A 25,531-nucleotide genomic window follows, 5' to 3' on the forward strand; every position below is an offset into this window, starting at 1 on the left:
CGCTACTTTCGTCTGCGCTATCGGTTTCGCGCTGTCAAATATTAAATAAATAAAAACGATCGACAAAGACGCGAACTTTCAGCCATATAATTCTTTTCGAATCTTACGCGGTTATCGACAGTCGAACATCGATTTGGCGCTTTTGGCGCCAAGAGTTCGCGAACCATCGAATCGATTGGTTTTAAACCGCGGTTGGTAATGAAGGAACCAATTGGAGCAACACATCCGTCATGTTTTCACGGTACATATTGAACGGGAAATGTGTAAACTGTCGCGCGACAAATAATTAAGAAACGTTGGTGAAATATTGCAATTTGCGAGTGTTGGATAATAAACGTTACTAGCGTACTTGGTTCTATGACGAAAGAAGAGAAACTTTTACGTTCAAACGTGTACCGTCTTTCGAGTAAATCAACGTTCGATCTCGGATGGATAGTCTTTAAACTTTTCACGTTGTAAACGACGCGTCAATCATCTTCGTTCAGCTATCTAAGACTTTCAGAATAATCAACTGTAGATAAAGTTTCGCGTGTTTCGCGAGAAAGTACGCGTGAATCTAATTGCTGAATACGCGTCTGTTTAAACGTCTCGCTTGGAATGACGCGAAGAATGTGAAGTAAATGAGAATAGAAGATGTCCATTCGATGGAGTCTTTTTATATATGCAACATACCTCTCTCCTCGTACACTTTTTTCCAAAATTAACCGACAACAAGTTAGCTCGGACAATCGTCCTACCAAAGTTTGAGGGAACATTCGTGAAATTTCGGCTCGTGGAGATTGTGATTCGAGATGGCGACGGGGGTATCGTGCGTAAAATGGTGGCAACATTCAAGGTACGTGTCTATAACTCTGATCCATTGCTCGAGTATCTGTCCAACTTGATTGTTTCGATGAGATTTCTCACCGCGAATACCGAAGCTCGCGAATAACGGCTTACTTGCTAAGGTCGATATCACCGGTTGCAAAGAGACGTGCATTTTCGTCGATAAACTCTAATCTTGCGTCTGTCATTCCTCTTCTTTTATTTATTTCTTTTTCTTTTTTTTTTTTTTTTACAAGCGATTCGTATACAAGACGCCGTTTACCTGCAAGGAATCGTCGATTCGCTTCTCGATTGTATCGCTACTATTTACAGAAAGACCCGACCGAGTGGGTAGAACGTGTCCGTAGAAGAAGGAACGATACGGTTAAGATTTAATTAGAATACTCTTTGATGAACACAGGAATACTTGCTTCCGCTTATTTCATGTTTTTTCTGGTTTTCTTTCTTTTAATTTTTATTTATTTATTTATTTATTTATTTTTTTTTTTGTTTTTTCGAGCGACCTCAATTACGCCAATTAATCACGGCTCTCGCGCTCGATATGCAACGTCCACGCGTGTTTCACGTAAACGAGCACGAAGATACTACTTCTAGAATGAACTGACTGGCCCAAACGTGCAATTCGTTATTGCTTTAATTTCTAACGTATGCTACACCTAAACGCTGTGCTTTTGTAAAAATCCTATCTCTAAGAGTAATTTTTAATGAGTGACGCAGAGTCCGAGCGAATCGTTTCAGAAACTGCCTCGTTACTTTGTTAAACGACCGGTTAAGAAAACGAAACAAGAAATCGAAAGATCGCGCGTTTAGGCTCATCGAGAATCGATGATTCTCGCGAGTGATTTAAACGCGTGTAACAAATGCTGGCAGTTATCGTGTTCTGTAAGTATCGAAGACCATCGATATTACGTCTAAACGAAAATCATTGTTGCAACATTCGCGCGACATATCGACAAATTTTCCGATCCGTCGTTATAATGTATTTTGGAACGATGCAGAGATGATTTGTTCGTTTTTCGTCTGAATGTTGTTGAATGGCCGAGCAGCAATTAAAAAAATGTTTCTCTTTCTTCTTCATTTTGCCTAATGTCGTCGATCCGGAGTCGAGTATCGGTTCAGTGTCTGACATCAGCCTCGTCTGCTGCTTGATTTTCGAGGGTGCAAGGCCTCAAAAATTCTTGACCTCTTTCGTGAAGCCACTTGTTTGCCACTAAAAGAGAACGCATCGATAAAATCGACCGATTCCGATTCCGATTCCGATTCCGATTCCGATCGTTGGATCGTTCGATTCACATACCCCATTTGGATCCAGTGAGCACCGGACAAGCCGCGTGTCTGGTCTTGAAATCTCCTTCTCCGTTAGGTTTCAGGTTGTACCAAAATGCCGCGCTACCTTTCTTGGGCCACAACGAAATGTTGATGGCTGTGAAAACGGTACCGCCACCTTGCTCCACGTCGCTCATCTGGAAATATGCGGAAATATGCATAGATTGTGCTGAACGGTGCAAACCTGAGGCCTGTGGGGCCGCGCCGCGCCACCACACGGACCGTGAAATCGAAAAATTGCACGTGTAGGTGTCAATCGTAGTACATGAACGAAACACTTACGTAATACAAAACTGTAGCGATACGGTTGCCAGTTCCCAGACTCTTGAAAGCGTTCGTTTCTTCTTTCTATAGAGAAACGATGAATTCAATTAGTCGGACTGAAACATGAACGTAACAGCGAATTAACTCTTTCGATAAGTTGAACGAAATATCTCGCTACTAAAATATATAACGATTTAAAGGGAAATTATCAGGCGAGATATCCCATCCATAGGATCGCAAAAGCGACATTCTGGTAGCAGAGTATCGAAAGGGTTAACGCGTGCGTACATTTTGACTAACCCTTGCGAAATCAAAGTGCGGCTCGTAGTGACCGCCGATACCGTAGTTGACTACTTGCAATTCTTCGGCGGTGTCTACCGTCATGCTGGTCATTAATTCCACGCGTCTGCTCACCGCCTCTACGTGTTTATGCTCGTGTTCCTGTAGCCACGCGCTTTTACTAATTCTATAATTGGCTATCTCCAAAGCGCCGGTTTTGTAATTCTGCACTGTGGCGCGCTTAAACTGCAACGTTGAACGACTCGAATTAATGAATTCGATTACCAACCTCGCTCGAGGGTTATTCTAATTCGAACAACAATTAATTACCCTGGGTTGCGCCATTCTCTTGATCGTCTCGATTTCGTCGTCGTATATCACGTTATGATAAACGACTATCCTCGGATCCAGATACGCCTCCTCCTCTTTGAACGGCGCGATTTTTAGAAATGGAATCCCGCGATCCACGTACCGGCACTTGAGTTTCATTTGCATTTCCTGTGGAATCGAGACCTCGCCGCGGCACAGCATTTCGTATCTTTCCCTTTCGGTCATCTCCTCCCAGGGTTTCACTTTTTCCTCGTTTACGGTGAAGTGCTGAACGATACGAGACAGAAGCGAATCGATTATGCGTGTGCAGTGCCAACTATTATTAAAAAACTGTACAGATTTTACATCTGGTATTTATCGAAGCAAAGTCTGGTTGTGTAGGGGGGTTGAATCGTAATAGAATTGTATGTAATTTAACGCAAACGTCTTACTTGTTCGGGAATCGCTGTATCATCGTGACCGTCTTCGCCGCGTTTCTTCTTCGACTGGCTCGCCTTGCTCTGAATTTCCTTTTGGTAATAAGCTCGGTTTCCCAAAGCCCTCTCGTGAGTTGGTACCAGCTCCAAAAGCTCGTTCGTCATGCTTAAAGCCCGAGCTACGTTCCCTGTACAATAGAATAAATTTCATTAGCAAATCGAGTTACTCAGAGTCGAGCCGCGCCAACTTAATGTCGTATTTACGCAACTTGATATTAAATTTTCACACTGACTCGGCGAACGGTATTATTAACAAACGACTACTACGGTTCTGTAATTCTAGGATTTAAGCCTTTCGAACGGATTAAACGTCAGCGATTTGAATTTCGAAGATCTCGGAGGTTAATTCAGACGCGATGCATCGGGCAAAGTTTTAATGGACCTTTAAACAAACTAACTTGGCGAACTTGGTCGCTTGCCACGCAAAATTTCATGCCAATTAAATTCCTGCCGAGTTCTTTCAAGTACCTTTCTCGCGAAACGTTTAATGTTAATTTTACAAAAGGAGCTACCTGGCATGCGATATTACTTTCTTTTCTCAATCTTTTCTTGACATTCCAAACTACTTGGAACTTTTATTCTATAGATTCGAACAAATATTCGACTTTATTCGTTGTTCGGTACATGTCGGAGTTTACCGATCGATAAAAGATGCCGTATTCCTATATCGTTTAGGATCAAGAGAAAGAGCAAGACTAACAATGCGAGAGCAGTCTCGAAAGTTTGTAACCACAGAGTGTAAGTAGCCGGAAGCGCGAGTAATTTAGTTGCTAATTTATAATGCGCGAATTTCACGGAGCTGTGGAATTTTTTCCCCAGCTTTCCGCTCACAAATTCTTCTCCGCGTGGCATCCAAAAGCGACAAACAATTGTTATTTTAATTCGCCAACTGAATTACCTCAGCACGGACGGTTGCAATGCTGAATCGTTTCCAATATTTTTGTTAAACTCTTTCACTTTTTCCTTCGAACGAATAATTGAAGGTTCGTTCATCGTTCGCCAGACGCCAGATTCATCCGAAATAAAACTTGAGTTCGTACTCGATGATTGTTCGTATTTAAAGTAACGGTGAAACGATAGAAAGTAATAATAAATAAATAGAATGTATGTAGTATCCGCGTCTCCGATAGCCAAGAATAACGAGTCAAACGACAACGATTCGAGAATCGTGGGTTTGCGAATTTCCGTGCTTTATTTTTCGTTTAGACTCGTACACGTGTATGATTTTTGTTCGTCGTCGTCGTCGTGATACAGGATATACTCGTACTACGAGTCCGGTAGCGATTAAAACTGGAAATCTCTGATTCTACTAATTGAAATAGAAACCTTGCATGTACGTCGAGAACGCCAGGTACTCCAATATGTCCGGTTTCGAAGTCGTGGTCGCGTTTTGTTCCTCCTGAAGCCGATCCATGGCTTCCTGCATCCAGAGAACCGTATGATAGTAATCGCGGTTGTGATAAGATTGCCGTCCCAGCTCGAAGCAATCGCTGGCTGTAAAATAAAACGAACCGAATCAGAAATCGAGAACGTGTGAATTTAGTGTGAATTAATTTGAAGCTTAATGGTAAAAGCATACGATTAAAAGGTTCTTCCATCGATTCTGTTCAGAGACGGTTTCCTTGGATGCAACATGCAACACGAACGATGCAACGATACGATAGAGTTGGCTGACTTTTATTCCGAACGAATGAAAGAAAAATAAGGATAAAAAGAAACGAATCGTTCGGTCGCTTACCCCGAATCACGAAGCGACGTCGAGCTGTTGGTGAGAGGTGTGGATGGCGGCTGAAGGATTCGTTTGTTTTTATTGTTACGAGTAAATTTGGAATTTGTATTTTCAATTGAATTCTAGAGTTCCCAGGCTGTACACTGGTGCGATAAAACTCCACGAAACCCATTAATCGGTTCCAGGCTTCCATAGGGAGGCTAAAGCTCCAGACTCGACAAAATTTCAAAGTTGTTTTCCTCGAAAACAAAGCTCCAGACGAAGAAAATTTATTCTACGATTTCAACTTATTTTTCCACAAACGGTCGCCCTGTTCTTGATTGTTCCGAGCTCACTCTGTATAATTCATGACTCGATTATCATAATTACATTCGTAATAACAGAGCATGGGCTTGGTCGGAGGATACGGGAGGCGTTGAACATTTGAAAGTTAAAATTGAAAAAGAGGAACGAAAGCTTCCGCGTTCTCCTCGATCACTATAGCCGGACTGAATCGAACGATCCCACGGGATGCCAAGTTTTACCCAAAGTTTCAAGCTTTTTCATCGTCTTAGTATTTATTCTAACTGGCTTCAAAGCACCGAACTTTCTCTTTTTTCATTGTTTTTTTATTCTTTTTTTTCCCCCGTTTCTTCCTCGACGCTGGCGCGGTTTTCACGGGGAAACTTGGTTCGTTAATTAATTTCTTCGCGTTTTTCGCGAGCCACAAAGGCTTTCCTGCGCTCGTAGCGCGTCGCATTTATCCGAAGAGAAACTTGTTCAACTCGGAAATGGTATCGCGAGCGTAAACTCCTTTCGAGTACCCCTTCGAAATTCGTCGATTCAGTGATATTTTAAAAATAAAATGTACGTTCGTCCAGTGTTTGAGATGTCTGATCGGAACGAGGGCACAACGAAAATTGATCTACGTCGATAGATCATTTTCAGATCATTTAATATTCATCGATTTCTGTTCGCCTTTAAATAATGCGCGGAAATGGTTGGTGGACGTAAAAATCACTTTCTCGTAGTGGTGAAACGCGAAACCTCGATAGTAATATGAAAGCGAGGAGCGGAGGAGGGGCGAGGGAGAAAAATGGTCACGACATCAGAAGTTGCGAATTGCTGCGGCAGCATGAACCACCACGCGGGGCAAAATCAGGGTGGCCAGTCGCACGGAAACGAGGACATGGTGCTGATAAAGGAAATCACGTAAATTATTCATACCAGGGATCTTTAAGCGCAGGTAACATCGGGGGAGGCAATATTCCTGTCGATTCGCAACGTTTTCCCTCTTCCGTTAAACCCGCATAAATAATTCACGACGAAAAAGCAACGCGAAACGACGCCGACGCTTTCATTCCCCTGCTCTCTTTCGTCTCTTTCTTTTTTTTTCTTTTTTTTTTTTTTATTTTTTTTGTTGTTATTTCCTGTGCCAGACCAACACGATAGCGGAATGCGGATGGACCGTAACGAACCGTTTCTTCTCAAACACTTTGCATTCTGTATGTTTCTACTTTGCAATTCGTCGTATGTAAAAATGTTGGAAAAAGGAGAACCGAGGCATCGTATAAATACGGCAATCGGATCGGACACTCGTCCGTCCATTTGTCCATTCGACAGCGTCGTGGACGCGATCGATGCCAGCCGCTCGTGTAACGCGTTTTCCTTTTCGTAAACAAATGAAATAAATAGCGAAGAAAAGTATGGACGAACCAGTCAATCCGGTGCTGTATTGAACTCCGTTTAGAACGCCCCTGGCGACCTGTGCAGTTTCGAGTTTGTAGGTGTCCTGCAGCCTCATCAAAGCGACGGCAGCGCCGTTAAGGTCCTCGTCGGTTGGGAATTTAAGGTCGCTCCGTGAGCTCGTAATATTCGCGACGAAAGACTTGCCCACGTCCTGGGTTATCAGCTCCTCGACCCGCTTCCAGTCGGTGGTCAGTCTTTTCACCAGTAGATAAGCGTTGATTGGATTCGACAGGTACTGTTGAATGTTTCTCGAGGCTTCCTCGTGTTCCCTCGCGTAATCCTCCACGTTTCTGAAACAACCAAACATTTTACTTCGACTACCTTTTCACGAGCTTTCTCTTTCACGCAATAAAGGTGTTTACGATTTTAACCGAGTTTTATTTTTTTCTGGAATAACCCAATCGATCTTTCCGACATGTAAAAATATAACAGTCACGATTCGATATAATAATGCATTCGTAGTCGGTAATTTGATTCATATTTTGTATAAAATAAAGATATCTGTTGCGGCTTAAACATAAAACGTTTCGATACACGTACATCGAAAGTTTGATTGCGCCGGCATGTCTGAAAGACGAGTAAATCGCGGAAGCCCGGGAAGGTTTGAAAATAAGTAAAGGGAGGAGGAAAGTTGTTGCATTCGGGAATTACAGCGTGGAAACTTTTCAGCGGTCAGGAGTCGAAAAGTTGAGCCGCTCGAACAGCACCGTTCGACGTCTTCCGAGCGCGATGCGAGCCATTGTTAAGAAGACAGACTTCTTGCTTTCCCTGTAATTTAACTTGGAAACTTTAGCCACGAGAGCGATAACGGTTCCCTTGGATCACGGTTCGCGAGAGTTCGAGGCCCATCGCTAGAAAAAAAGATCCCTTCGTAGTAATTTATCGATTCGATTCTCTGCTTTGTTTCGCCGAATTTCGATGAACTTGGAATAAAGCCGTGGTCAGTGGTCGCGACGCAAATGGAACGATCGTAAAACCTCGATCGATGCAGTCTCGATACCTTGACGGATCACCGTGTTAGCAACAAGTGAGATTGGTGATAGTTTAGTGTGTTCGATTCGAGATAAAAGTAGACCGTAGGTAGTAGGGATACATCGGGTAAGACTATCTCGCTGGCTCGGCGATTGCTCGAATCTCGATCGGTTGTAGTTGTCCAACGAGGCGCGCGTTTGCGCGAATAGCAAACACTGTTCGATGGTGTACGTCCGCTTGATTCGTAACGCGCAAAAGCAACGTTTCTCCTCGGTGTCGTCGAAACGATTTACCAATCCCAGTACTTCCTGGCGTTCCATTTTCTCTTTAATTGCGATCGCGTTTCCCGACAAAGACCGATGATCCTCGCTGCACGACCGCCACCCCTGCCTTCGTTTCCGGGGTTTAAAGAGAAACACAAAGGACTTGGCAAGATGACGAGGGAATTATTCAGTCCTGTTCCCCATTTTGCCGGGCAGTGCGCAATAGGCAATAACTGGCTCCCGTAGATAACGACCGGCGGTACCCGAGGCCCCAGCCCTTCAACCCCCACAAGGGACAGAGATAATTCGCCAAGATCGTTCTAGCGCAGAAAACCCAGCAGGGATACCGGCTATCCCTTCCCGACGTAATAATAGGTCGGCCGACGGGAGAGGCGCGTGGCCCGCATGCAGATTCGCCGGGGCTCGATTAATTCCCGTACGATTCCTTTCGACCCTCTATTTGTCGCATCGCGTCGCGCGCCATAGACGCGAATTCTTGGCCGTTCGAACCTTTTTTGCTTCCGCCTCTGCCTCTGCCTCTGCCTTTGCCTCTGCCGGCCCTGGACGCTTGGAAAATTCATTTCCGATGGTAATTTCTATAGGGACACCGAGTCGAACCGTGCGTTTCGGGGCTGGTTCGAAATTTGGTTAGCCGTTTTTCCTCGTCGATGGCGTGTTTATTGGTACCTTCCAGATGCGGGGATCGGTTAACGTTTTGCGAAACTTCTTCGACCAGAGATACGGTACGTTGCTTTATCGATAGGTGCAATGGACAAATTTCGATTTCGAATTTACAGTCTATCTTGTGGAAGATGATGCGCGGTGGGTTTTGTGAAACTTTCTGGCGGATTTGGAAGCTAGGAGGTTGTTTCAAGGTTTGCAGGGCACGGATGAGACTAATAATAATAACTAACGGTACGTTACAAAGATAAAGAGGAATGTTAGCTTGGGTTAGTTACACGTATGTAGAGGACAGGCGAGTACATTGCACAGGGATTGGATCACCATTCGCACCTGTGATACAGTTCTTTACGAGACTCTTGTAATCATTTTTATTTCGCCGAGATAGAACGAAACGAAAGAACGAATTGGAAAGCTCAAGGATTAAGATTAACTCGCGAAGAGATTAGGAGAAGATACAAGGCCGAGGGCGAGGAGAAAGAAAGGGAGATGAGCCGAGGTAAAAAAGAAAGAAACCGGAACAATGTGAGATAGCGAATGGAGTCGAATAGACGATAAGAAAGGTCAATTTCATTTTGAGAGGTACAATGTATTCCCGGATCGGAGATATCCCTGGCGATGAGACTGTTTCGCGCGTTTTCTTTCGATTCTCGTTTCATCCGGTCGTTCAACTCCGAGATTGAGGACGGTGGAAGGGCGTGGAAGGGCCATTTGCGTGATCGGTTTGGCCGAGATAACGAGGAGAACGCTCATGCAAATGCGATCCAAATGGAAACTCGATCGAAACAGTGTGCTTCATCGGGACTTTAATTCGACGTAATTTGTACACGAGATGATGCACCGCTCTTGACGAACATCCAACCGATCCGTCGGCATCGACGTCGGCATCGCCGTTGGAATGGAATATTCGCCACAACGTTCGCGCCATCTCGCGATTAACGGCTTCACGAAACGCATTCTTTAACACGTTTGCTGCCAGACCAAAACACTGCGAAAATTTCTATGAATTTCACTTTGTTTCCCAGTTTACGAGCCCTATCGAAATTTCTTTTGTTGGAATCCAGGTGAAAAACGTGGTCGAGTACGGTCGTGCAGCGGACGGTGCTACGACATTATACGATTAGGAGATAGTAGGAAAGTAGGATCGTCGTGGAATGGTTAATACCACGATCACTTAGTTCCTACGGTGAAATTGCGCGTCAACTTGTGCAGTTACAGGTGGATCTATATGTAATTCGTCTGGAGGTGATCGTCGAATCTGGTTGCTCGGCAACCAATTGGTCGTCAATGTTGCGGAAAGTTGGCCATTAGTCGGTTCCAGTTCTGGCGGCCTGTTAGCGCGTCATTGAAATTCCCGTGCGAAATTTTCGTTCGGCCCGGCTCGTATTAAGACCGATGAATAATTCCTGAAGGTCCGCGGGCTGCGGCCGATGCAAATCGGCCGTGTCGAACATTGAAATTCGTCTGGTTAAAGCGTGTCGCGGAGCAGCTAATTCCTCCTTCTCAAAGATAATATTTCAGCTGGCACGCGAAGAGCAAGATTAGGCGGGCGGTGGAGGAATCGACGAAGCTCAGGAAAGAGGGAAGCGAAGACGAAGGCTCGATCGGATGGACTTAACAGCGCCGGCGGTTACAATTCTAATTAAGATGGTACGTCAGCCAGTTTCCGTTCGCGGAGGTGGAGGGGTCACGGGGAAAGCCGTGGGAAAGTCTGCGAAAACCGCAAGCCACCGAACGACATCGGCCGAGCCCGTGGTCCTTGCCAGCGTCTCCACGGAGTTATCCTGTAGCTCGTTCTCCCCGATGGAAGCAATTAAAATAATGGCGTGTTCCACGGCGACGACCTCTTCGACCTGACGCTGCAACGTGTCTTGGTCAAAGTGGCCGACTCGTGCTCCCATTATCCACCGCGACGCTATCGCCTCTGATCGATGGAATCCTGGAGAATTTCGCTAAATTCCTCCTTTTCCTAATCGTAAAGGGTATTTCGTAACACGTGGAATCCACTTTAGCGGTAGACTGTGGATCCGACCGTGGACCCCAAGTTCGAATCTCCGTGCCTTATTTTTCGTCTAGACTCCTACACAGCGAACGAGTAGCTTTGTCCAAAGTATCTTTTAAACGGGTCAATTGGCAAAGTTACGATCTTATATTTGGTATCCTTTCACACTCTTTGTAACGTTCTCCAAACTTCCTATCGATTGGCCACCGGCGCCTTTCGGAATAATATCCTTCAAGATTCGAAAGTAAATGATAGTGTTTGAGATCGCGTTTACGGTTACATCTACGTCTACGTTTACGCCTACGTCTACGTCTACGTGCGCGAAGAAACCGTGTACATGTACGGCTGCAGCCTGTATTCGCGCTTCCCGACAGGCTGGCAGATCCTTTCATAACGCGACAATCGATGGGCATTAATGGTCCCACGGGTAACACGCTCGCGCTCTCTCGTGGAACGTAAATTACGATAAATCAAGGTAATCTGTACGGATAGATGACGGACGTGTCGTTCGGGTAAGTAGTTGGCAATGTTCGCGCCTCGACTGGAATTGGCCTTGTCGCGGCCAATTCCACGATGGGATTCGCGCGCTGGGAGACCGCGCCGAGTCTGGCTTAATAATCTACGAAAGCACGGCTCTTGAGCCCGATAAATTATTCCCCGCCATTAGATCCCGGCAGAATTATTCGATTAAATCTTGATTCAGCCGGCGGACGATCTTCCGCGTATATCGACCGCGACACGTGCTACAACGCCGTCGGATTTGCTTCCACAGGAGGCGCCTATATTCCGCCTTGATCGCTGCACTTGCGAATGTCGAGGCATAATTGACCCAACAGCCACGATTCTCAGCTGTTTTTCGAGGGTAAATTTCGACGATTACGCAGTCGGATTGTGACGATTGGCCACGATGAAAAATATCGTTTCCTCGTCTCTTCTGGTCATATACAGTCTACTTTTCACTTTCTCTCCGGCACGGCACGGCACGGCACGGCACGGCGCGGCGCGGCACGGCGCGGCGCGGCGCGGCGCGGCAATCTTATTTCCGTTGTTTTGATCAATGTCGTCGTCACTGTCCGTTGGGGTAGAACAAATGGCTCGGAAATTTTCATTACGCGAGGCGGCCTTGGGAAAGCGTGAAAGCGAGGGAGGAAAGGGAGAAAGTCACGGAAGACCCCGTGCCGCAAGATAACGGAGCGCGAAAAGCGTCCGCGTCAGCGGCCATTGTGTTCCTTCGAGGACAATAGCGTCGGGGATGTCCCCATCTTCCGGCACGAAAGTTGATATCGCGATCGAATCGCGGTCCAATTGTAATTGGATACTCAGCCAGACACCGAACTGTCTGCGAACAAAAAGAAATCCTCCTTCCGTAGCTGCGGCGCGGCCGAGACGTTCACCGGCCGCGCCGTCTTATCGATTCCAATTTTCCGTGGTAATTGAGAGAGTCACTCGATGTCACACGGACCAGGTTTTATTGAAATACCAGTTACCGCGCGGGCTGCGAAACTAAGTCGGTTCGATCAACGCACAAATTACGAAATATTATTTCCTATTTTATGGAAATAATATTGGGGCAAACTTTGATACGCTTCTGGACTTGATTAAAATTTAGCGATGCAAGATCCGGTGATTGTCGAATCACCTTTGACGATACGACGTTCATAGTAACCATTGTCGAGCGCTAAGCTTCCGTAATACGTATGTATCACGGTCATCTAATTGCATTCGCAATGGCCAGCAAACAATGGAACATTCTTCAACGGTGTCGAGTTGTTATAAGCGTCCGATAGAGCATTTCTATATCTACGCTCGAATAATATTCTTCCAAGGGCTTCGAAATTCAGTTTCCAAATACACAGAGACTTTCGATCTCCCTGAGAGTCGACCCGAGCAAACTCGAGTACGAAAACAATAAACCTAAACGAAGAAAAGACGACGGAATCGGCGCGTTTCAAAGGAAATTCGCTTCCCTTACGAATTTCCAATTCGTGGACGACTTTGAAGCGACCGGAGCAAACAGGCACGAACGATCCGAGCGGGTGGATCTCTCATCCATTGAAACCGAATCGGTCGGTTCAAGGAGTGAAAATTTAACGTCCGGCTTGGCCGATACGTACACAACGGATACGATGCTTTCGGAAGTGGATGCTTACGAGGAACAGGGAGGGTGGAAACGACGCTGGTAGCGATCGCGCGTTAATGCCAACTCGGGAACGGTCGTTAGGATCCATCGGAACGAAGCAACGACAGAGTTCGGTGACGGTCAGGAGTTGGAATCGTGTCCAGGCCGATTGGTTTCTCTCGTAACGAGTGGACCGATTCAGCCACGGCCGGAATGTAAGCCTGTCGCACTTTGTCGCAGCTGCGGATGTCAGGTGAACGTTGTCGACCGTAGGGGGAAAGTCAAGCGCACCTGGCTCGTTTATTTCGGTAATTTATACGACGCCTCGTCACTTACGGCAACTAACGCTGGTTCAGCATGAAATCGATACATCCTCCCGACTACCCGCGCGACCTGTCTCAGCTACAATCAACGCTAGGCCGCGTCTACCTGTTCGAGGCTGGATTTTCCGACTTCCGTCCAATCAACCCTTCGAGGAAAAGTAACCGAGTTGTTTAGATTCTGTTTATCGCTTCATCGAACCCAGCTTCTCGATACGATGTCGCCGATACTTAATCGCTCGCGACCGTTTTTCGATCGTTCAAACTGTCTACCTATATTTTTCTTCAGTTATCGAAACGTGTATCTTGGAGCTTTGAAAACAGTGCCTATGATCGAACGAAAACACACCGTTGAAGAAATATCAGACGATTGGCGTGTCGGTGAGCCGAGTAAAACAAGACAAATTTCCGAGGGGAGATGAACTCGCGCATCGACTATTTCATAACTCGTAACGTTTGTTTAGTTGGAACGTAATCGAATCGGAGCTGGACGCGATCCAGCCCCAAGTCAGTCACGCTACTCGAAGAGTCGCGTCGCGTCACCTCGAAGCGACGGATAAACTAGCATTGTCAGAAAATACAAACAAACGAACGGGAAAAGAAAAAAAAGTACACTTCCTAATAACCGACCGATAGCGAGAACATTTGCATTTCGAGTCGTCTGCGTCTGGTTCGAATGACACGAGCGACAACGTGTGCCACGAGACGACGCGGAAACTCGATTAAAAAGCTGACCGAGCCCCGCTCGTATCGCGCCCGAGGGACACGCCTGAGGCGCGATAACGATAGTTCTTTATATTCCACCTCCGTCCAATAACGAATCCTCTCGTTAGCACGATTTCAACGTTTTCTCGTTCGTTCGTTTCTTGCTCCCGTTTCTCCTGTTTTCGATGATGCTGGACGCTCTCCATATCCCCTCCTATTTTCTCTCTCTCTCTCCCCCCTACCCCCTCCCCCAATCTCGCAAGCCACCCTCTACGCTCGCATACGCGACAGATTTTAATTAACGATACACGCGAGCCGCGAGCGATCGAACCTCGCGCTTATTTCTCACCCTCTACGCCGTGTTTTCGTCCGGTTTCGTCCTTTTCCGTCGCTATGCTATCTCCGTTTTTCTTTTCTCCTCGCGTTTCCGTGAAAAATCTCACCTCTGCGTCGACGACTTTCCCACTTTTTATCCGTGGTCTCCGTCATCTTCGACGACATTGTCATTTGAAGCGCAAACCGGGAATTGAAACTTACTTCGACCATGCTTCCTCGAACACAAAATGGAAAGGTTGACGTTTTCTCGGCGAAAGTACCGTTTTTAACGTGGCTAATAAAGCGTAAATAAAACGTTGATTCGTCTCGTTACCGTGTTATTTGCCCTGTCCGTTAACGTGTTCCGTCCTTTCTCATCTTTGCGATAACGATCGGCTTTCTTTTTCGTGACGAGAGAAATACGTGGACAATCGGCGCGAGAACCAGCGACGAGTTTTTTGCTCTCGGTAGGCCGCGAGGGGGAGCTAATTGCAGGAATCACAGGCATAAAGTTGAAAATGACGTGTCAGGATCGTTGTTAAATTTAGTGCGAGCATTCAGGCGTACGGGTTTGCCACGAGTCGCTTTTTCCGAGTTTCAGCCTAGTACAAGGGGTTAACGGAGGCTTCTTTTCGGCTCTCGTTGAAAATGTATGAGCATAGTTATAGGTACGAAGAAACGTAACGTAACGTAAAAGTAAACAGGCGAGAATGATCGAGGGTCGCGACAGCGAGAAACGAACCCTCGCGCGGCCCGTTAGGCGGCGGCGGCAGCGGCGGCGTGCCATCGATACACACCGATGCGGTGATACGAATTCACCACCGTCAACGTTCTATCAGATTTCCCATGGGGAGGGAGATGCGTTCGAAAACAGACAAATAGTTTATCTCGCGTTGGCCGTTTTGGAAACCGGTCAGCGTCCATGACTGCCAGATTCCCCGGCATTTTTTCCCCAACTTCGTTTCGAGGCCGTCGCGTCTAGTTAAATGGAATAGCCCGGTATCGAGGGGAATACCTAGAGTAACGCACGAAATGGTCGACGATTCGAAAGCTTTCAACCCATCGGGGCTAACCGCGATCCCACTCCTCCGGTTCTGCGCTTCGCTCCCTCGCGTTGAGACTCTTCAACCACCCCCAGCCCTATATCCTCTACCCTCTACCCTCTACCCTCTACCCTCTACCCTCTACCCTTTACCTCTATCTCTTTCTCTTCCCGTCCCGCTTCAACCCCTTTGGCAGGCCGCAGGATAATGACGATCGTCATTTAGCCACTTCCGGTGGTTCGATAACGTTGCGCGATTTACATGAGAATCTTCCCTGGAATTTCCACGAGATTGCGTGCCAACAGAAAAGACCGTTCCGCGTCTGACTCGGCCGTCGATCGTTTTCTCGGTCTCTGTCGACGAACTCGCGATCGTCCTTTTTCGGAACAGTATATCGAACGCGGTTCTCCAGACCTGTTTAATCCTATTTGCATAGGAAAAAAGGCAGCGCGTTTAAGCTCACCCTCGATCATAGCAGAACACAGGCGAAATAATAATAATAATAATAATAATTTATAATAATTTCTGTCCATTTTATCGATCACCGATGATCGATGCTTTTTCCATTTTAAGCCGCGACTCTTTCTTGTAAAAATACAATTATATTCGAGGACTCTCGCACAAGGACAAGCCTCGACTGCTTACGAAAAGTGTGACGAGAGCTTTATAAAGACAAGTGTTGTCGTATCTAATATTTAACCATCCATCATATCTCCTCTATATTGGTATTAATATTGTTTAAAAAACGGCAGAAACTGATCGGCGCGAGAAATGAGAAAATCGTTCGATAAAGTCGATGCGCTTGAGTATCGCAGGTTGAATAGTCGACCGCGAGATGTCGCTTGTTGTGTTATAAGCGATGCGTGCGACGCAGTTGCGCAGTGGCCACAGTATTCTGTATTCTGTCAGTAGCAAGAAGCTGGAAGCGTCTCGCGTTCGTCGTAGATCGACTGTACGGTTAAGATGTAGTGAAATTTGTATTTGTTGTTTGTTTTGAAAGCCCGATAAACACGGCCGTGATCTAATAATAATGTAGCGACAAGTGTCCCAGTAATCGCGAACGTTCGAAATTTCAATTGGCGGCCATGACCGACCGTTTGGTTACGATCAACGGAGAGGCTAAGACTCTGTTCCCTTCCGGCTTCGTCCAAAAAGTGCACCACGACTGGATCAAATCGGAGAATCCCGACGCTGTTGTCACTTGTAAACAAACGGAGGACGTGCAGATATTTCACGGTACGAATCTTTGTTGCCGTTCGAAGAACAGCGACACCGTATTTAATTGGAATTTCCGAATTTTGGCGCGAGGTAAGTGCCGCTGCGTTGTATTTTACATTGTGTTTACATTCGTTGCGATTCATTGTAAATTAATGCACTTAACGTTCGGTAATCGGTGTTTTGTTCGGCAAACGATATCGCGACGAAAAAATTCGCTGTAGCGGCAATCGTGTCGAAGCGTCTGTCGGTGTTACCGTTCTTACAATATTCGAGCAACACGCGATATTGCTTTCTGGTGATTAGTGACACGATATGAATGAAACGTAGCACATGTTATATTTATCTAGGTAAAAGTTTGCAAAGAGTAGCGTTAACTTTGAATCAGAATCTCAGGAATTTTGTATTGAAATCCGTATCGGACAGCACCAACGAGATAGGAGTTACCAATGGTCAAGAATGGTGTAACGTCGCATACGAGGGCCCCAATGTAAATGGAAACAAAAGTAACAAAGTGTACTTTGTGAAAATATGGTTTGTCGCTAATCGATACGGCACTTACCGTCAGAATGTTATATTTTACTTCGGAGAGTACCCCGTGATACTTCAGAGAATTTGCATGGATTGTTTACCGACTCAAGACTTCTTAAGGATTTACGAAGCCACCAACTATCAGTTCTCTCAGAATCCAAACGCATGGCTTAGCGATACTATGGAGATTCACAGATTCGAATCTCCTTTCGTACCACCGAAAGACCCAAAGGAGGACAAACTGTCTACTATATATCCGTATCCTGACAGATACAACTTTTTCCTAACACAGGAAACTCTTACGGATGCCCATTTAACGCCAGATAATTACAGAGGTCGTCTTCACGAATTGATTACCGTGGAAGAACTAGCTAGGCACGAACAGATAGCCAGGTATAACGTAATTACGCATATGCGTCTTCTTTCTCATTATATTTTGGCTTCTACGGGTGATGCGTCCACCGTTGCTAAATATGCGCCATCCGGTGAGCTTTTTGCCCAGGTGAGATTACCGTTAGCGGTAAAATATATGTTTCTTTCTCTTTCTGTACACCTGTTAATTTGCTTAGAGCTAGTTGTACAAGTTTTAGTAGCAAGCTAACCGTTGACATATTTCTTCTATCACTAATTTTTATCATAGCTGCCACTGAGCCGTTGTGTTTCCGAGGATACCAAAAGCGGTAGACTGTTTTTGAGAGGTTGCACTAGAGTACTTCTTAAATGTATATCAAACAATTCTAATACGCATGCGATATTCGAGGGCCACATAGAGGATAAATGTATTCAGACCGTGTATATCAGACTGTCTAAAGATTGCGTCAACAACTTAAATTTGGAAGCTGACACGGATCTGGAAGTGCAGGTGCAATTCGTGTTAAATCGTTTGCCTTTTTGCGAATGGCACAGAGCTGTGGATAGCCTTCCAGATGTAGGACTAGTTTTTTTAAACAAGATTCCCATGGAAATCGAACAACCAGAAATCGTGAATTTGCTAAACATGGATGGTTCTACTTATGAACAACATTGGAGTTTGCACGTGTTGAATCCTTCGTTGAACATTGAACAAAAAAGAGCTTTGGCTGTTATGACGGCTTCTGTACACGTTCCTCTGCCGCCTGTTCTGTTACTCGGACCATTCGGAACAGGAAAGACGTTTACCATTGCTCAGGCTCTTCATATCTTGCTCACTAAGAGCAGCGAGCACAAGATTCTGCTTTGCACGCACAGTAACAGCGCGGCGGATCTCTACATTAAAGAGTTCTTTGACGTTTGGTACAGAGAAGAGAATAATTCACGACTGAAGCCTGTCAGAATATTTTACAAAGGTCGGGCTAAAAACACGGTACGTTCCTCGAGAAGAGCAATAATTGAATAGTTGTCCATAATCGTCCATCGAAACACTCCTCTCGCTTTCATTGCGCGATTTCAGGTACACCCGGTAGTCCAAGGGTACAGCCTGATGAAGGATAACGGTACTTTTCGCGATCCAACCGAGGAGGATCTCCAAAACTGCGGTTTAATCGTGACCACCTTAGCGGCGTCTAGCTCTTTGACGTGCTTGAACTTGTCGTTCACGCACATTGTCATAGACGAAGCCGCCCAGGCGTTGGAATGCGAAGTTCTGATACCGCTCTCGTTAGCCACCCGACAGACTCGTTTAATTCTAGCGGGTGATCAAATGCAACTCGCTCCAGAAATTTATAGCGACCTAGCCAACGAACGCGGCTTGGGCGTGAGTCTTCTCGAAAGGATCTACGGAATGTACCCGCGGACTCATCCTTGTAGAATACATCTTTGTCAAAATTACCGTTCTCACGAGGACATCGTTAAATTTACGTCGGAAATGTTTTACGACGGGGTCGTAAAGCCTGCTAGTAATTTATTGGTAAAGCATCCCGTACTAGAGCCTTTGACCTTCTACGCTGTTCAAGGAGAGGAAGTGCAGGTATGAACTCGCGAGGACTCGTTCGAAGGAGTCCTCGGTCGACTCGTCGAAACCGTCGAAACTCGTCGTTTCCTTTTCAGGGTAATCTTTTGCTTTTCTGTCGGTAGGGTATGCATTCAACGGGATACGTTCACGGCACGGAAGCATACGAAGTGGTTACTCGTGTGTTGGAGCTGAAAAACAGCTGGCCGTCGGATCGTTGGGGACCATACGGCGAAGGATCGATAGGAGTACTGGCTTATTACGCGGAACAGGTGCAGAGGATACGTACGGAATTGCGGAAACGTAAGCTGGCCGATGTGTCCGTCGAAAGGGTGCTAAACGTTCAAGGGAAGCAGTTTACCGCAGTCTTTATCAGTACCGTTCGGACCAGAAACTGCTGCAAATATTCCGCAGAGAGCAACGTCAAAGACTACGGCTTTTTAACGAATCCGAGGCTCTTGAACACAGCTATCACGCGAGCAAAATGTTTCGTGGCGGTGGTCGGTGATCCGGTTGCGCTTTTAACGATAGGTTCTTGCCGGAAGCTCTGGCGAAGGTATCTGGAAATTGCCGATCTTCACGGTACGAATCGAGAAGCCGTCAAGTATCATCTCAGCTTGGTCCCCGAGTTCCTGTTCACCACGCCATTGAATCCACTGGCAGAGGAGTTTGTACCCAGGAATCAACAGCACGGTTACCTAGTTGAGTACGTACCAGTGCCGATGATGTACCCGGTGATTCATTGTCGGGATTTCTGGAAGTAGTTATCCTACGGCTTTTCTTATTTTTCATTTTTATTTCATTTTTCACCAATTCTGTACATATCTATCAACTTTTGATGACCAGCTGTTTTTGGTAGTTTCATATACATACCCCCCGTTCACGAATTTAGTTGCTACAATCGGTGGAAACGATACAGCGAAATCCTCGATATTTTCTGCTAGATGATACAGGATTCGAAATGTTTGTGCTAGCCGCCAACAAAAACAAATAAATAAAGTCGAGATGATTTCGTTTATTTCATTGTTATAACTTTTACTGCTCGTCGTAAGAACTGATCGAAGGAAGATGCTGTGCGATGTATCATAAGAATGCGATATACATACACGTGTTGTAACAGTATTGAATATGTTGACACAATAAAAATTAAACATGTCTGCTAATACAAGTGTGTGCTCGACAAACGAGGAAAGATCTCTGAGACGTTGGTTTAAGCCCGACGGAAGCGAGAGATGGATAGTAGAGATAGTTTCCGAGACGTTTGTTGAACGTTCAATTAATGAAATTGTTTTCTCCAAATTAATTTTCAAACCTTGAACCTTGAACGTCTCGAAAACTGTTTGTGCAACAAGACTGAAATTTTGCAGAGATTAGTTGACACGACGCTAAATGCTTCTGTAAAGTAATGGCAAGAGAGGGGATGGATTGTGGCCGTGACACGCAGTGGGAGAACCACCCTTGCGCAGTTGAAATATCTGGCGCTCGCACCCAATAATCTACTAGTCTTTATACTTGTACGAATCGAGATCGGGCTCGGCCATGCGAAAGGTAAACGTGTCCAGAAATCATCGATTGACGATGCCCGCATGCTCGCATGCTCGCATGCTCTACTTCCATCGCGACGGTTTCGCTATATCTTCTCCACCGATTATATCGATCGATCGTTGTTCTATTCCATGATATATTAACCCGGGCTTATGGTTTTTCAGTATTGCCGAAGGCAGATCGGTTCATAGATCGTTGACTTTTCTGTTAGTTTTCTTATTGATATTTATCGTAGCAACATCGTTTTTAAGCGTATCTTTACCCAGTTTTTCTCAATTTTTTCAGCGAATCATGCTCGTTCGGCCGGTAAACGTATATTTACTTCAGCTTTCATTATCGTCCTTCGAACATTGTTACTCTTCGTTGTATAGAACGAAATTTTGTGATAATCTATTTTCTACATGAACAGAGATGCATACTTAAATACATAGATACGTACATATACATACATATACATATATATTTTTTTTTCCACGAAGCAGAATGCGACTATCGCTGTTACTTTCGTCGTGTGAGTTTACATTTGTATGAAAGCCTTGAAATAAAGAAAATGTCTGTACGTAACGTTTCGTTTGTGGTTTGCATTCGCGACAGGAAGAGTCAAATGGTCACCGACGAGCCTCGAGTGGTTGAAAGGTGAACGCGAAAAGTGCTGTTGGTCTCTCTTTTGAAAACCGGGCACCTTTAGTTTCGCGCGTCGAATGAATGCGGACGACGACGCGCGACGGACAGGAACAAAGGGGCGACCGTCTGCTTTTATTTCTATAATTAAGGACCACTCTGCCGAGCATTACGGCGAAGCATCTTTGAAAGAAAACAAAACAAAGAAAAGAGGAATATATACTCCTGCGTACGCAACTGCTCGTAAGCAATCTTTCCGTCGATCCTTTTCCCCGATCTTTGCTATTTTCCCAACAAATATTAGAACGCTGTTAAACGATTAACCGTTTATTTAATAGTGTCGCATTTATTATTGTTTTTCCATGGTATAGAAGAGCGAAGTATTGTTGACGTAACGCGTGGAACGATTTTCGCACGATGGCGTATAAAAGATCGAAAATAAAACGGAAGAAGAAAAGACAACTAAAAGGTCCCGTGACAAGGGGCCGAGCGAATAGGCACTTGCAGTTAAACCTAATTTTCTACTAACAAGGGGTAGATCGCCGAAGGCATCGACGGAATTCCAGCAATATTCTGCTCCCTTCGGTGCCTGGGGACGTCAGATCGACCGACCGTATGGAATTTATAGTAGATACTTTCGCATTTGAGACAAGGTAAGTAAGTTAGTTTTTCATTTCACCCTGGTTCTACATCAAGTTTGCTGGACTAAACGTTAAACGTGCGTTCAACTATTATATTTCATTCGTTGTCTATACACTTACACAAACGGTGGTTTATTATTTGCGACACGAAACGTAAGAAATGCGACATAGTCCAGAAAGAGGAGACGGGCTATTACGCGAACAAGCTCAGAAACCAATATTTTGGTCGTTTCCAGTCGATACAAGTCGATACAAGTCGATACAAGTCGATACAAGTCGACACAAGTCGATACCAAAGTACCGCGACCGGAGAGATATTACACGCCGGCATTAGCTTGTTTCCAGTCGCCAGCGTATATCGTCTTTTCTTATTGCGCCGTAGGCGGAAAGTTATATCGGCGACATTACGTCGCATCGCGTCGGTACCATCCATATTTATATCGGGGGAGGGAAAACGAGTCGCGATATATTGCGCCCATGGTTGCAATAGTCTCGTGATTTCTGTTCCAAGAAGGACTTTGCAAAATGCGTTCCGGTACGTTGTACGTTGGAACCGAGCGCGTCCATTTATTAAAATCCATCTGTTCTCACGTTTCACTGATCGATCATCTTCGACAGGCTACTCGTATAAACACTTGGTTTCAATTCGCGAGTACTTTGTACCGTTTAACGTATGGCATTAGGGAACGGCGAGTTGCATTCGAGCCACCATTTCCGTCGGGCGCTCTAACGACGCGTACCTCTCCAACGTTGCGGAAGATTGCTATACAATCATATTCGTGGCTCGTTGCTTCGACATTTTCCAGCGGTTGTCCGGCTCGACGGCCGATGTAACGTCATCCCGGCGACGGAAGTCGATACGTGATAACGCGATCTAGTTGGTGGAGCGTAATTGCCGCGATCCGCTTGGTCGACGAATTTTTGGTATTTGGGACGCGTTTAGACGATTCACGGATCGAATTTCGTCCTCGACGGTTTGCTTCTTCTTCGTTTTTCTTCAATAAATTGCTTCTCTATGGAAGACATAAAACCTGAGTGTTTTATTTGCCGAAATATTGAACAGACTGAAACGAGAATACGAGAATACGAAACGTAGGGTTCTAATCTCCGTGTCTTTTTTTTTCGTTTAGACTCCTACGATAATATGTAGATAGAGCGTCTCGAATTTCATGGCCGCGAAGGGTTTACGCTTTTTGGTTTGCCCCGTAATTTCGAAAGCTGCGCGTTTCTTGAACGCCAACTTCCACCGAGCGGTTAACGAGGAACGCGTCCGGCCACCGATTTCCTCTTTCAAAACCGAGCCTCGCGTAGAGTCGAGCCATTTTCGTTCTAATTGCACCGCTGTTATCGCGATACAGAGGCAAGCCGCGAGCTACGAAAGGGCACGAGGTGGCAATTTCGCCGGTAATTGAAATTTTTGTCAGCAGCTTCGATAGTTTGGCTGGAGAAAATTTGATAACGTCTAGTCGCGACATTGCTGCGCGAAGGAGAAATATTAAAAGGAAAAAACGAAGAGAAGAGGGATCCGTACCGGGAGTAAGTCACCGCCAGTGGCGAGTTTACCCTCGACTAGGAGAGGGAAGTTTAAAGATTAATCGACAGCTAATTAAGGGCCGTTCGCTGGCTGACGGAGGATAATTGTATCAGGCAAGCTGCATTTCGGAGTTAATACCGTGGTTGATATCGGCCTGGGCAGATACGGCGATGACAGCCGCAGGCTGATATACATCCCGGGGCATTGTCGCGAACGCGGGACACGTAGAGATGATGCGGCCAGCCCGCACACGAACGTGGCTAATGCGCATCTTCGATGCACGGTTACATTTGTGTGTACCGTTGACCGTAACTCCGTCGACACAGCTTGCGTCTACGGATTCTACTTGCTCCGGCGATATTGTCTAGCTGCGTGTCAGCGCGTTGTTACCCCCGGAACGCGACCCACCGATAAAATTATGCCCGCGACGAGTTACGTTAACGGACCGAACAGGGACGTCGCGATACCGCTGGATTATGGTAATTCGCTGTGACGCGGAAACCGGGATCCCGGCTGTTTACCGGTGCTTGGATGATTTCGATTAACAGCGAACGCTTCCGAGTCGAACGACCGGCCTATATTTTGCTTCGAATAAGAAGCCCGCTACCCGCTCCAGCTACCTACGTTCACTGGAACATTCGTAAACTGGATACGACTGTCCTTTGTTTCACGATTACTAGGGAACAAGTCGGAATGAATTTTCGCATCGCTTCGAGCAAGCTTAAAATGCACGCTAGAGTGTCGTCATTTTCGAGTTCTAAATTGCCAGGACCACCCCATTTACCGTTTCGAGATCGCCGAATTGTTCATCGATACGTTTGAGCGGGATCGTAGAAAAGCCAAAGTTACGATGCAATCGAGGCCTCGTTCCACACGTTCGCCCATTAGACATTGAAAATGGAAGAAAAAGAGAAAGGACGAACGCGAATGCGCACCCTCTCTCTCTGCACTGTGTGTGTGCACACCCCGTCGTCCTTAACCCGTTAACGCGCTAAAAACGAAACAACTCGTTCGAAAAGTTTCGTAATTACAAATCGTTTAAAAAATGTTTAAACGTTCCTCCTCCGGTACATTCCGATGCGCGCGTTTTACTTTGTTTCTATCCATTGCGGATGGTATTTATTTTATAACGAAAGGTTGATATCCGTCATTTCAAGAGTCGGAAATTGTACAAGAATAATTTGTCGAAATTGCTTGGGCGATTAAAAATGGAACACGGAGAAATTTTCTACTGAAAAACATTCGGCCAATAAAGCGTTTACAACCGTGGACCAATTTCGCGTGTCATTTCGGCGGTTCTCGGTCACCGAAACTCAACGAAGCGCGGGTGAAAATGAAAATAGAAAAAAGCAAGAGGAGAAAGAAAAATGGAATATAGGATCGTGTTGCAGGCCACGTGGTACACGGCAACAACTTTGTTCGGCCTTTGTTCGCGCAGTCGAACGAGGGGACGGAGTTCGACACGCGTTCCCAACTACGTACATAGATTCGAACGGCGCGTCGCGGCGACGAGTTTAATCGAACGCGTGTAAAGGGCGCTACAAGCTCCGGAAAATTTCAGTGGGCTGTCGGCAGGGGAGGAGAATTGACTTTGGTATCGCGTCGAGAATAATTCGCGATCGATCTCACGATATATTCGTTCGCGCATCGAGGACGACCAAGAGGCGCGTTCGTCAAATTTTTCCTGCCGTTGAAATTTCCAATTAAGCACGGCCGAGCGGTCCTCGCGGTCTCCGGGGAGGGTCGACTGAAATTCCCAGAATGCATAACTGCGACGCCGATTTCGTTTGATCGTGCAGCGCGGCATTTCGCGCCGAGACTCTGATAACCAGCCTCGCGCGATCTCGCTCGGCAATTTCTCTCGATCGAACGCGCCACTCCAACTCCACGAACGGCCCATATTTCTAACGCAACCGTATCGTGGCTGGAATCACCGAGGAAATTTCGAGGTGAACCTGGTTCGTTCAAAGGAAACGTTACGCGCGTGTCACTTGTCACTCTTCGCGTTTCGTCCGTGTACTTTTAATTACTCAAAGTGCCGATCCAGCGTTAAGTTCGTTTTTCGAGTTTCCCCCGTTTTCACCTCTCGTAAATTACCGTCCATATCGAAATTGAATTGAAGTTGCACCGTCGGATAGTC

The 25,531-nt window shown here is 45.9% G+C and overlaps 2 protein-coding genes across 10 annotated transcripts in view; one reads left to right on the forward strand and one right to left on the reverse strand.

The window, feature by feature from the left end:
- Positions 1-1,276: 1,276 nt before the first annotated feature.
- LOC128888713 (prolyl 4-hydroxylase subunit alpha-1) overlaps positions 1,277-25,531 on the reverse strand; it is a 176,095-nt gene continuing 151,840 nt past the window's right edge. For all 6 annotated transcript variants that reach the window (XM_054145790.1, XM_054145792.1, XM_054145791.1 and 3 more), the window contains 8 exons: positions 6,925-7,247; positions 4,827-4,994; positions 3,456-3,628; positions 3,025-3,291; positions 2,716-2,940; positions 2,434-2,499; positions 2,123-2,288; positions 1,277-2,035 (listed from right to left, as the gene is read on the reverse strand). In XM_054145790.1, coding sequence (XP_054001765.1) covers positions 1,941-2,035; positions 2,123-2,288; positions 2,434-2,499; positions 2,716-2,940; positions 3,025-3,291; positions 3,456-3,628; positions 4,827-4,994; positions 6,925-7,247 — 1,483 coding nt within the window. In that variant the 3' untranslated portion in view covers positions 1,277-1,940. The remainder of the gene's footprint in view (positions 2,036-2,122; positions 2,289-2,433; positions 2,500-2,715; positions 2,941-3,024; positions 3,292-3,455; positions 3,629-4,826; positions 4,995-6,924; positions 7,248-25,531) is intronic.
- LOC128888711 (probable helicase with zinc finger domain) lies at positions 16,256-21,154 on the forward strand. Of its 4 annotated transcripts, XM_054145782.1 has the most exons (7): positions 16,256-16,685; positions 16,943-17,625; positions 17,764-18,465; positions 18,553-19,068; positions 19,176-19,756; positions 20,760-20,801; positions 20,881-21,154. In XM_054145782.1, the coding sequence occupies exons 1-7, from the start codon at positions 16,463-16,465 to the stop codon at positions 20,903-20,905; spliced, it is 2,772 nt and encodes a 923-aa protein (XP_054001757.1). In that variant the 5' UTR covers positions 16,256-16,462; the 3' UTR covers positions 20,906-21,154. The 4 variants fall into 4 exon arrangements, with proteins under 4 accessions (XP_054001757.1, XP_054001756.1, XP_054001759.1 ...); XM_054145781.1 differs by having other exon boundaries at positions 20,760-21,154; XM_054145784.1 differs by lacking the exon at positions 20,760-20,801.

The sequence above is a fragment of the Hylaeus anthracinus genome, unplaced genomic scaffold (assembly GCF_026225885.1).
Source record: "Hylaeus anthracinus isolate JK02 unplaced genomic scaffold, UHH_iyHylAnth1.0_haploid 11994, whole genome shotgun sequence".
Lineage (NCBI taxonomy): Eukaryota > Metazoa > Arthropoda > Insecta > Hymenoptera > Colletidae > Hylaeus > Hylaeus anthracinus.

What these genes read in the sequence shown, in the direction of transcription:
- LOC128888711 (XM_054145781.1), top strand. Translation starts at nt 16,463, where the DNA reads ATGACCGACCGTTTGGTTACGATCAACGGAGAGGCTAAGACTCTGTTC. An exon ending in TTTCCGAATTTTGGCGCGAG is followed by an intron (nt 16,686 to 16,942) that starts GTAAGTGCCGCT and finishes ATATTTATCTAG; the next exon opens with GTAAAAGTTTGCAAAGAGTA. An exon ending in TTCAAGGAGAGGAAGTGCAG is followed by an intron (nt 19,069 to 19,175) that starts GTATGAACTCGC and finishes TTCTGTCGGTAG; the next exon opens with GGTATGCATTCAACGGGATA.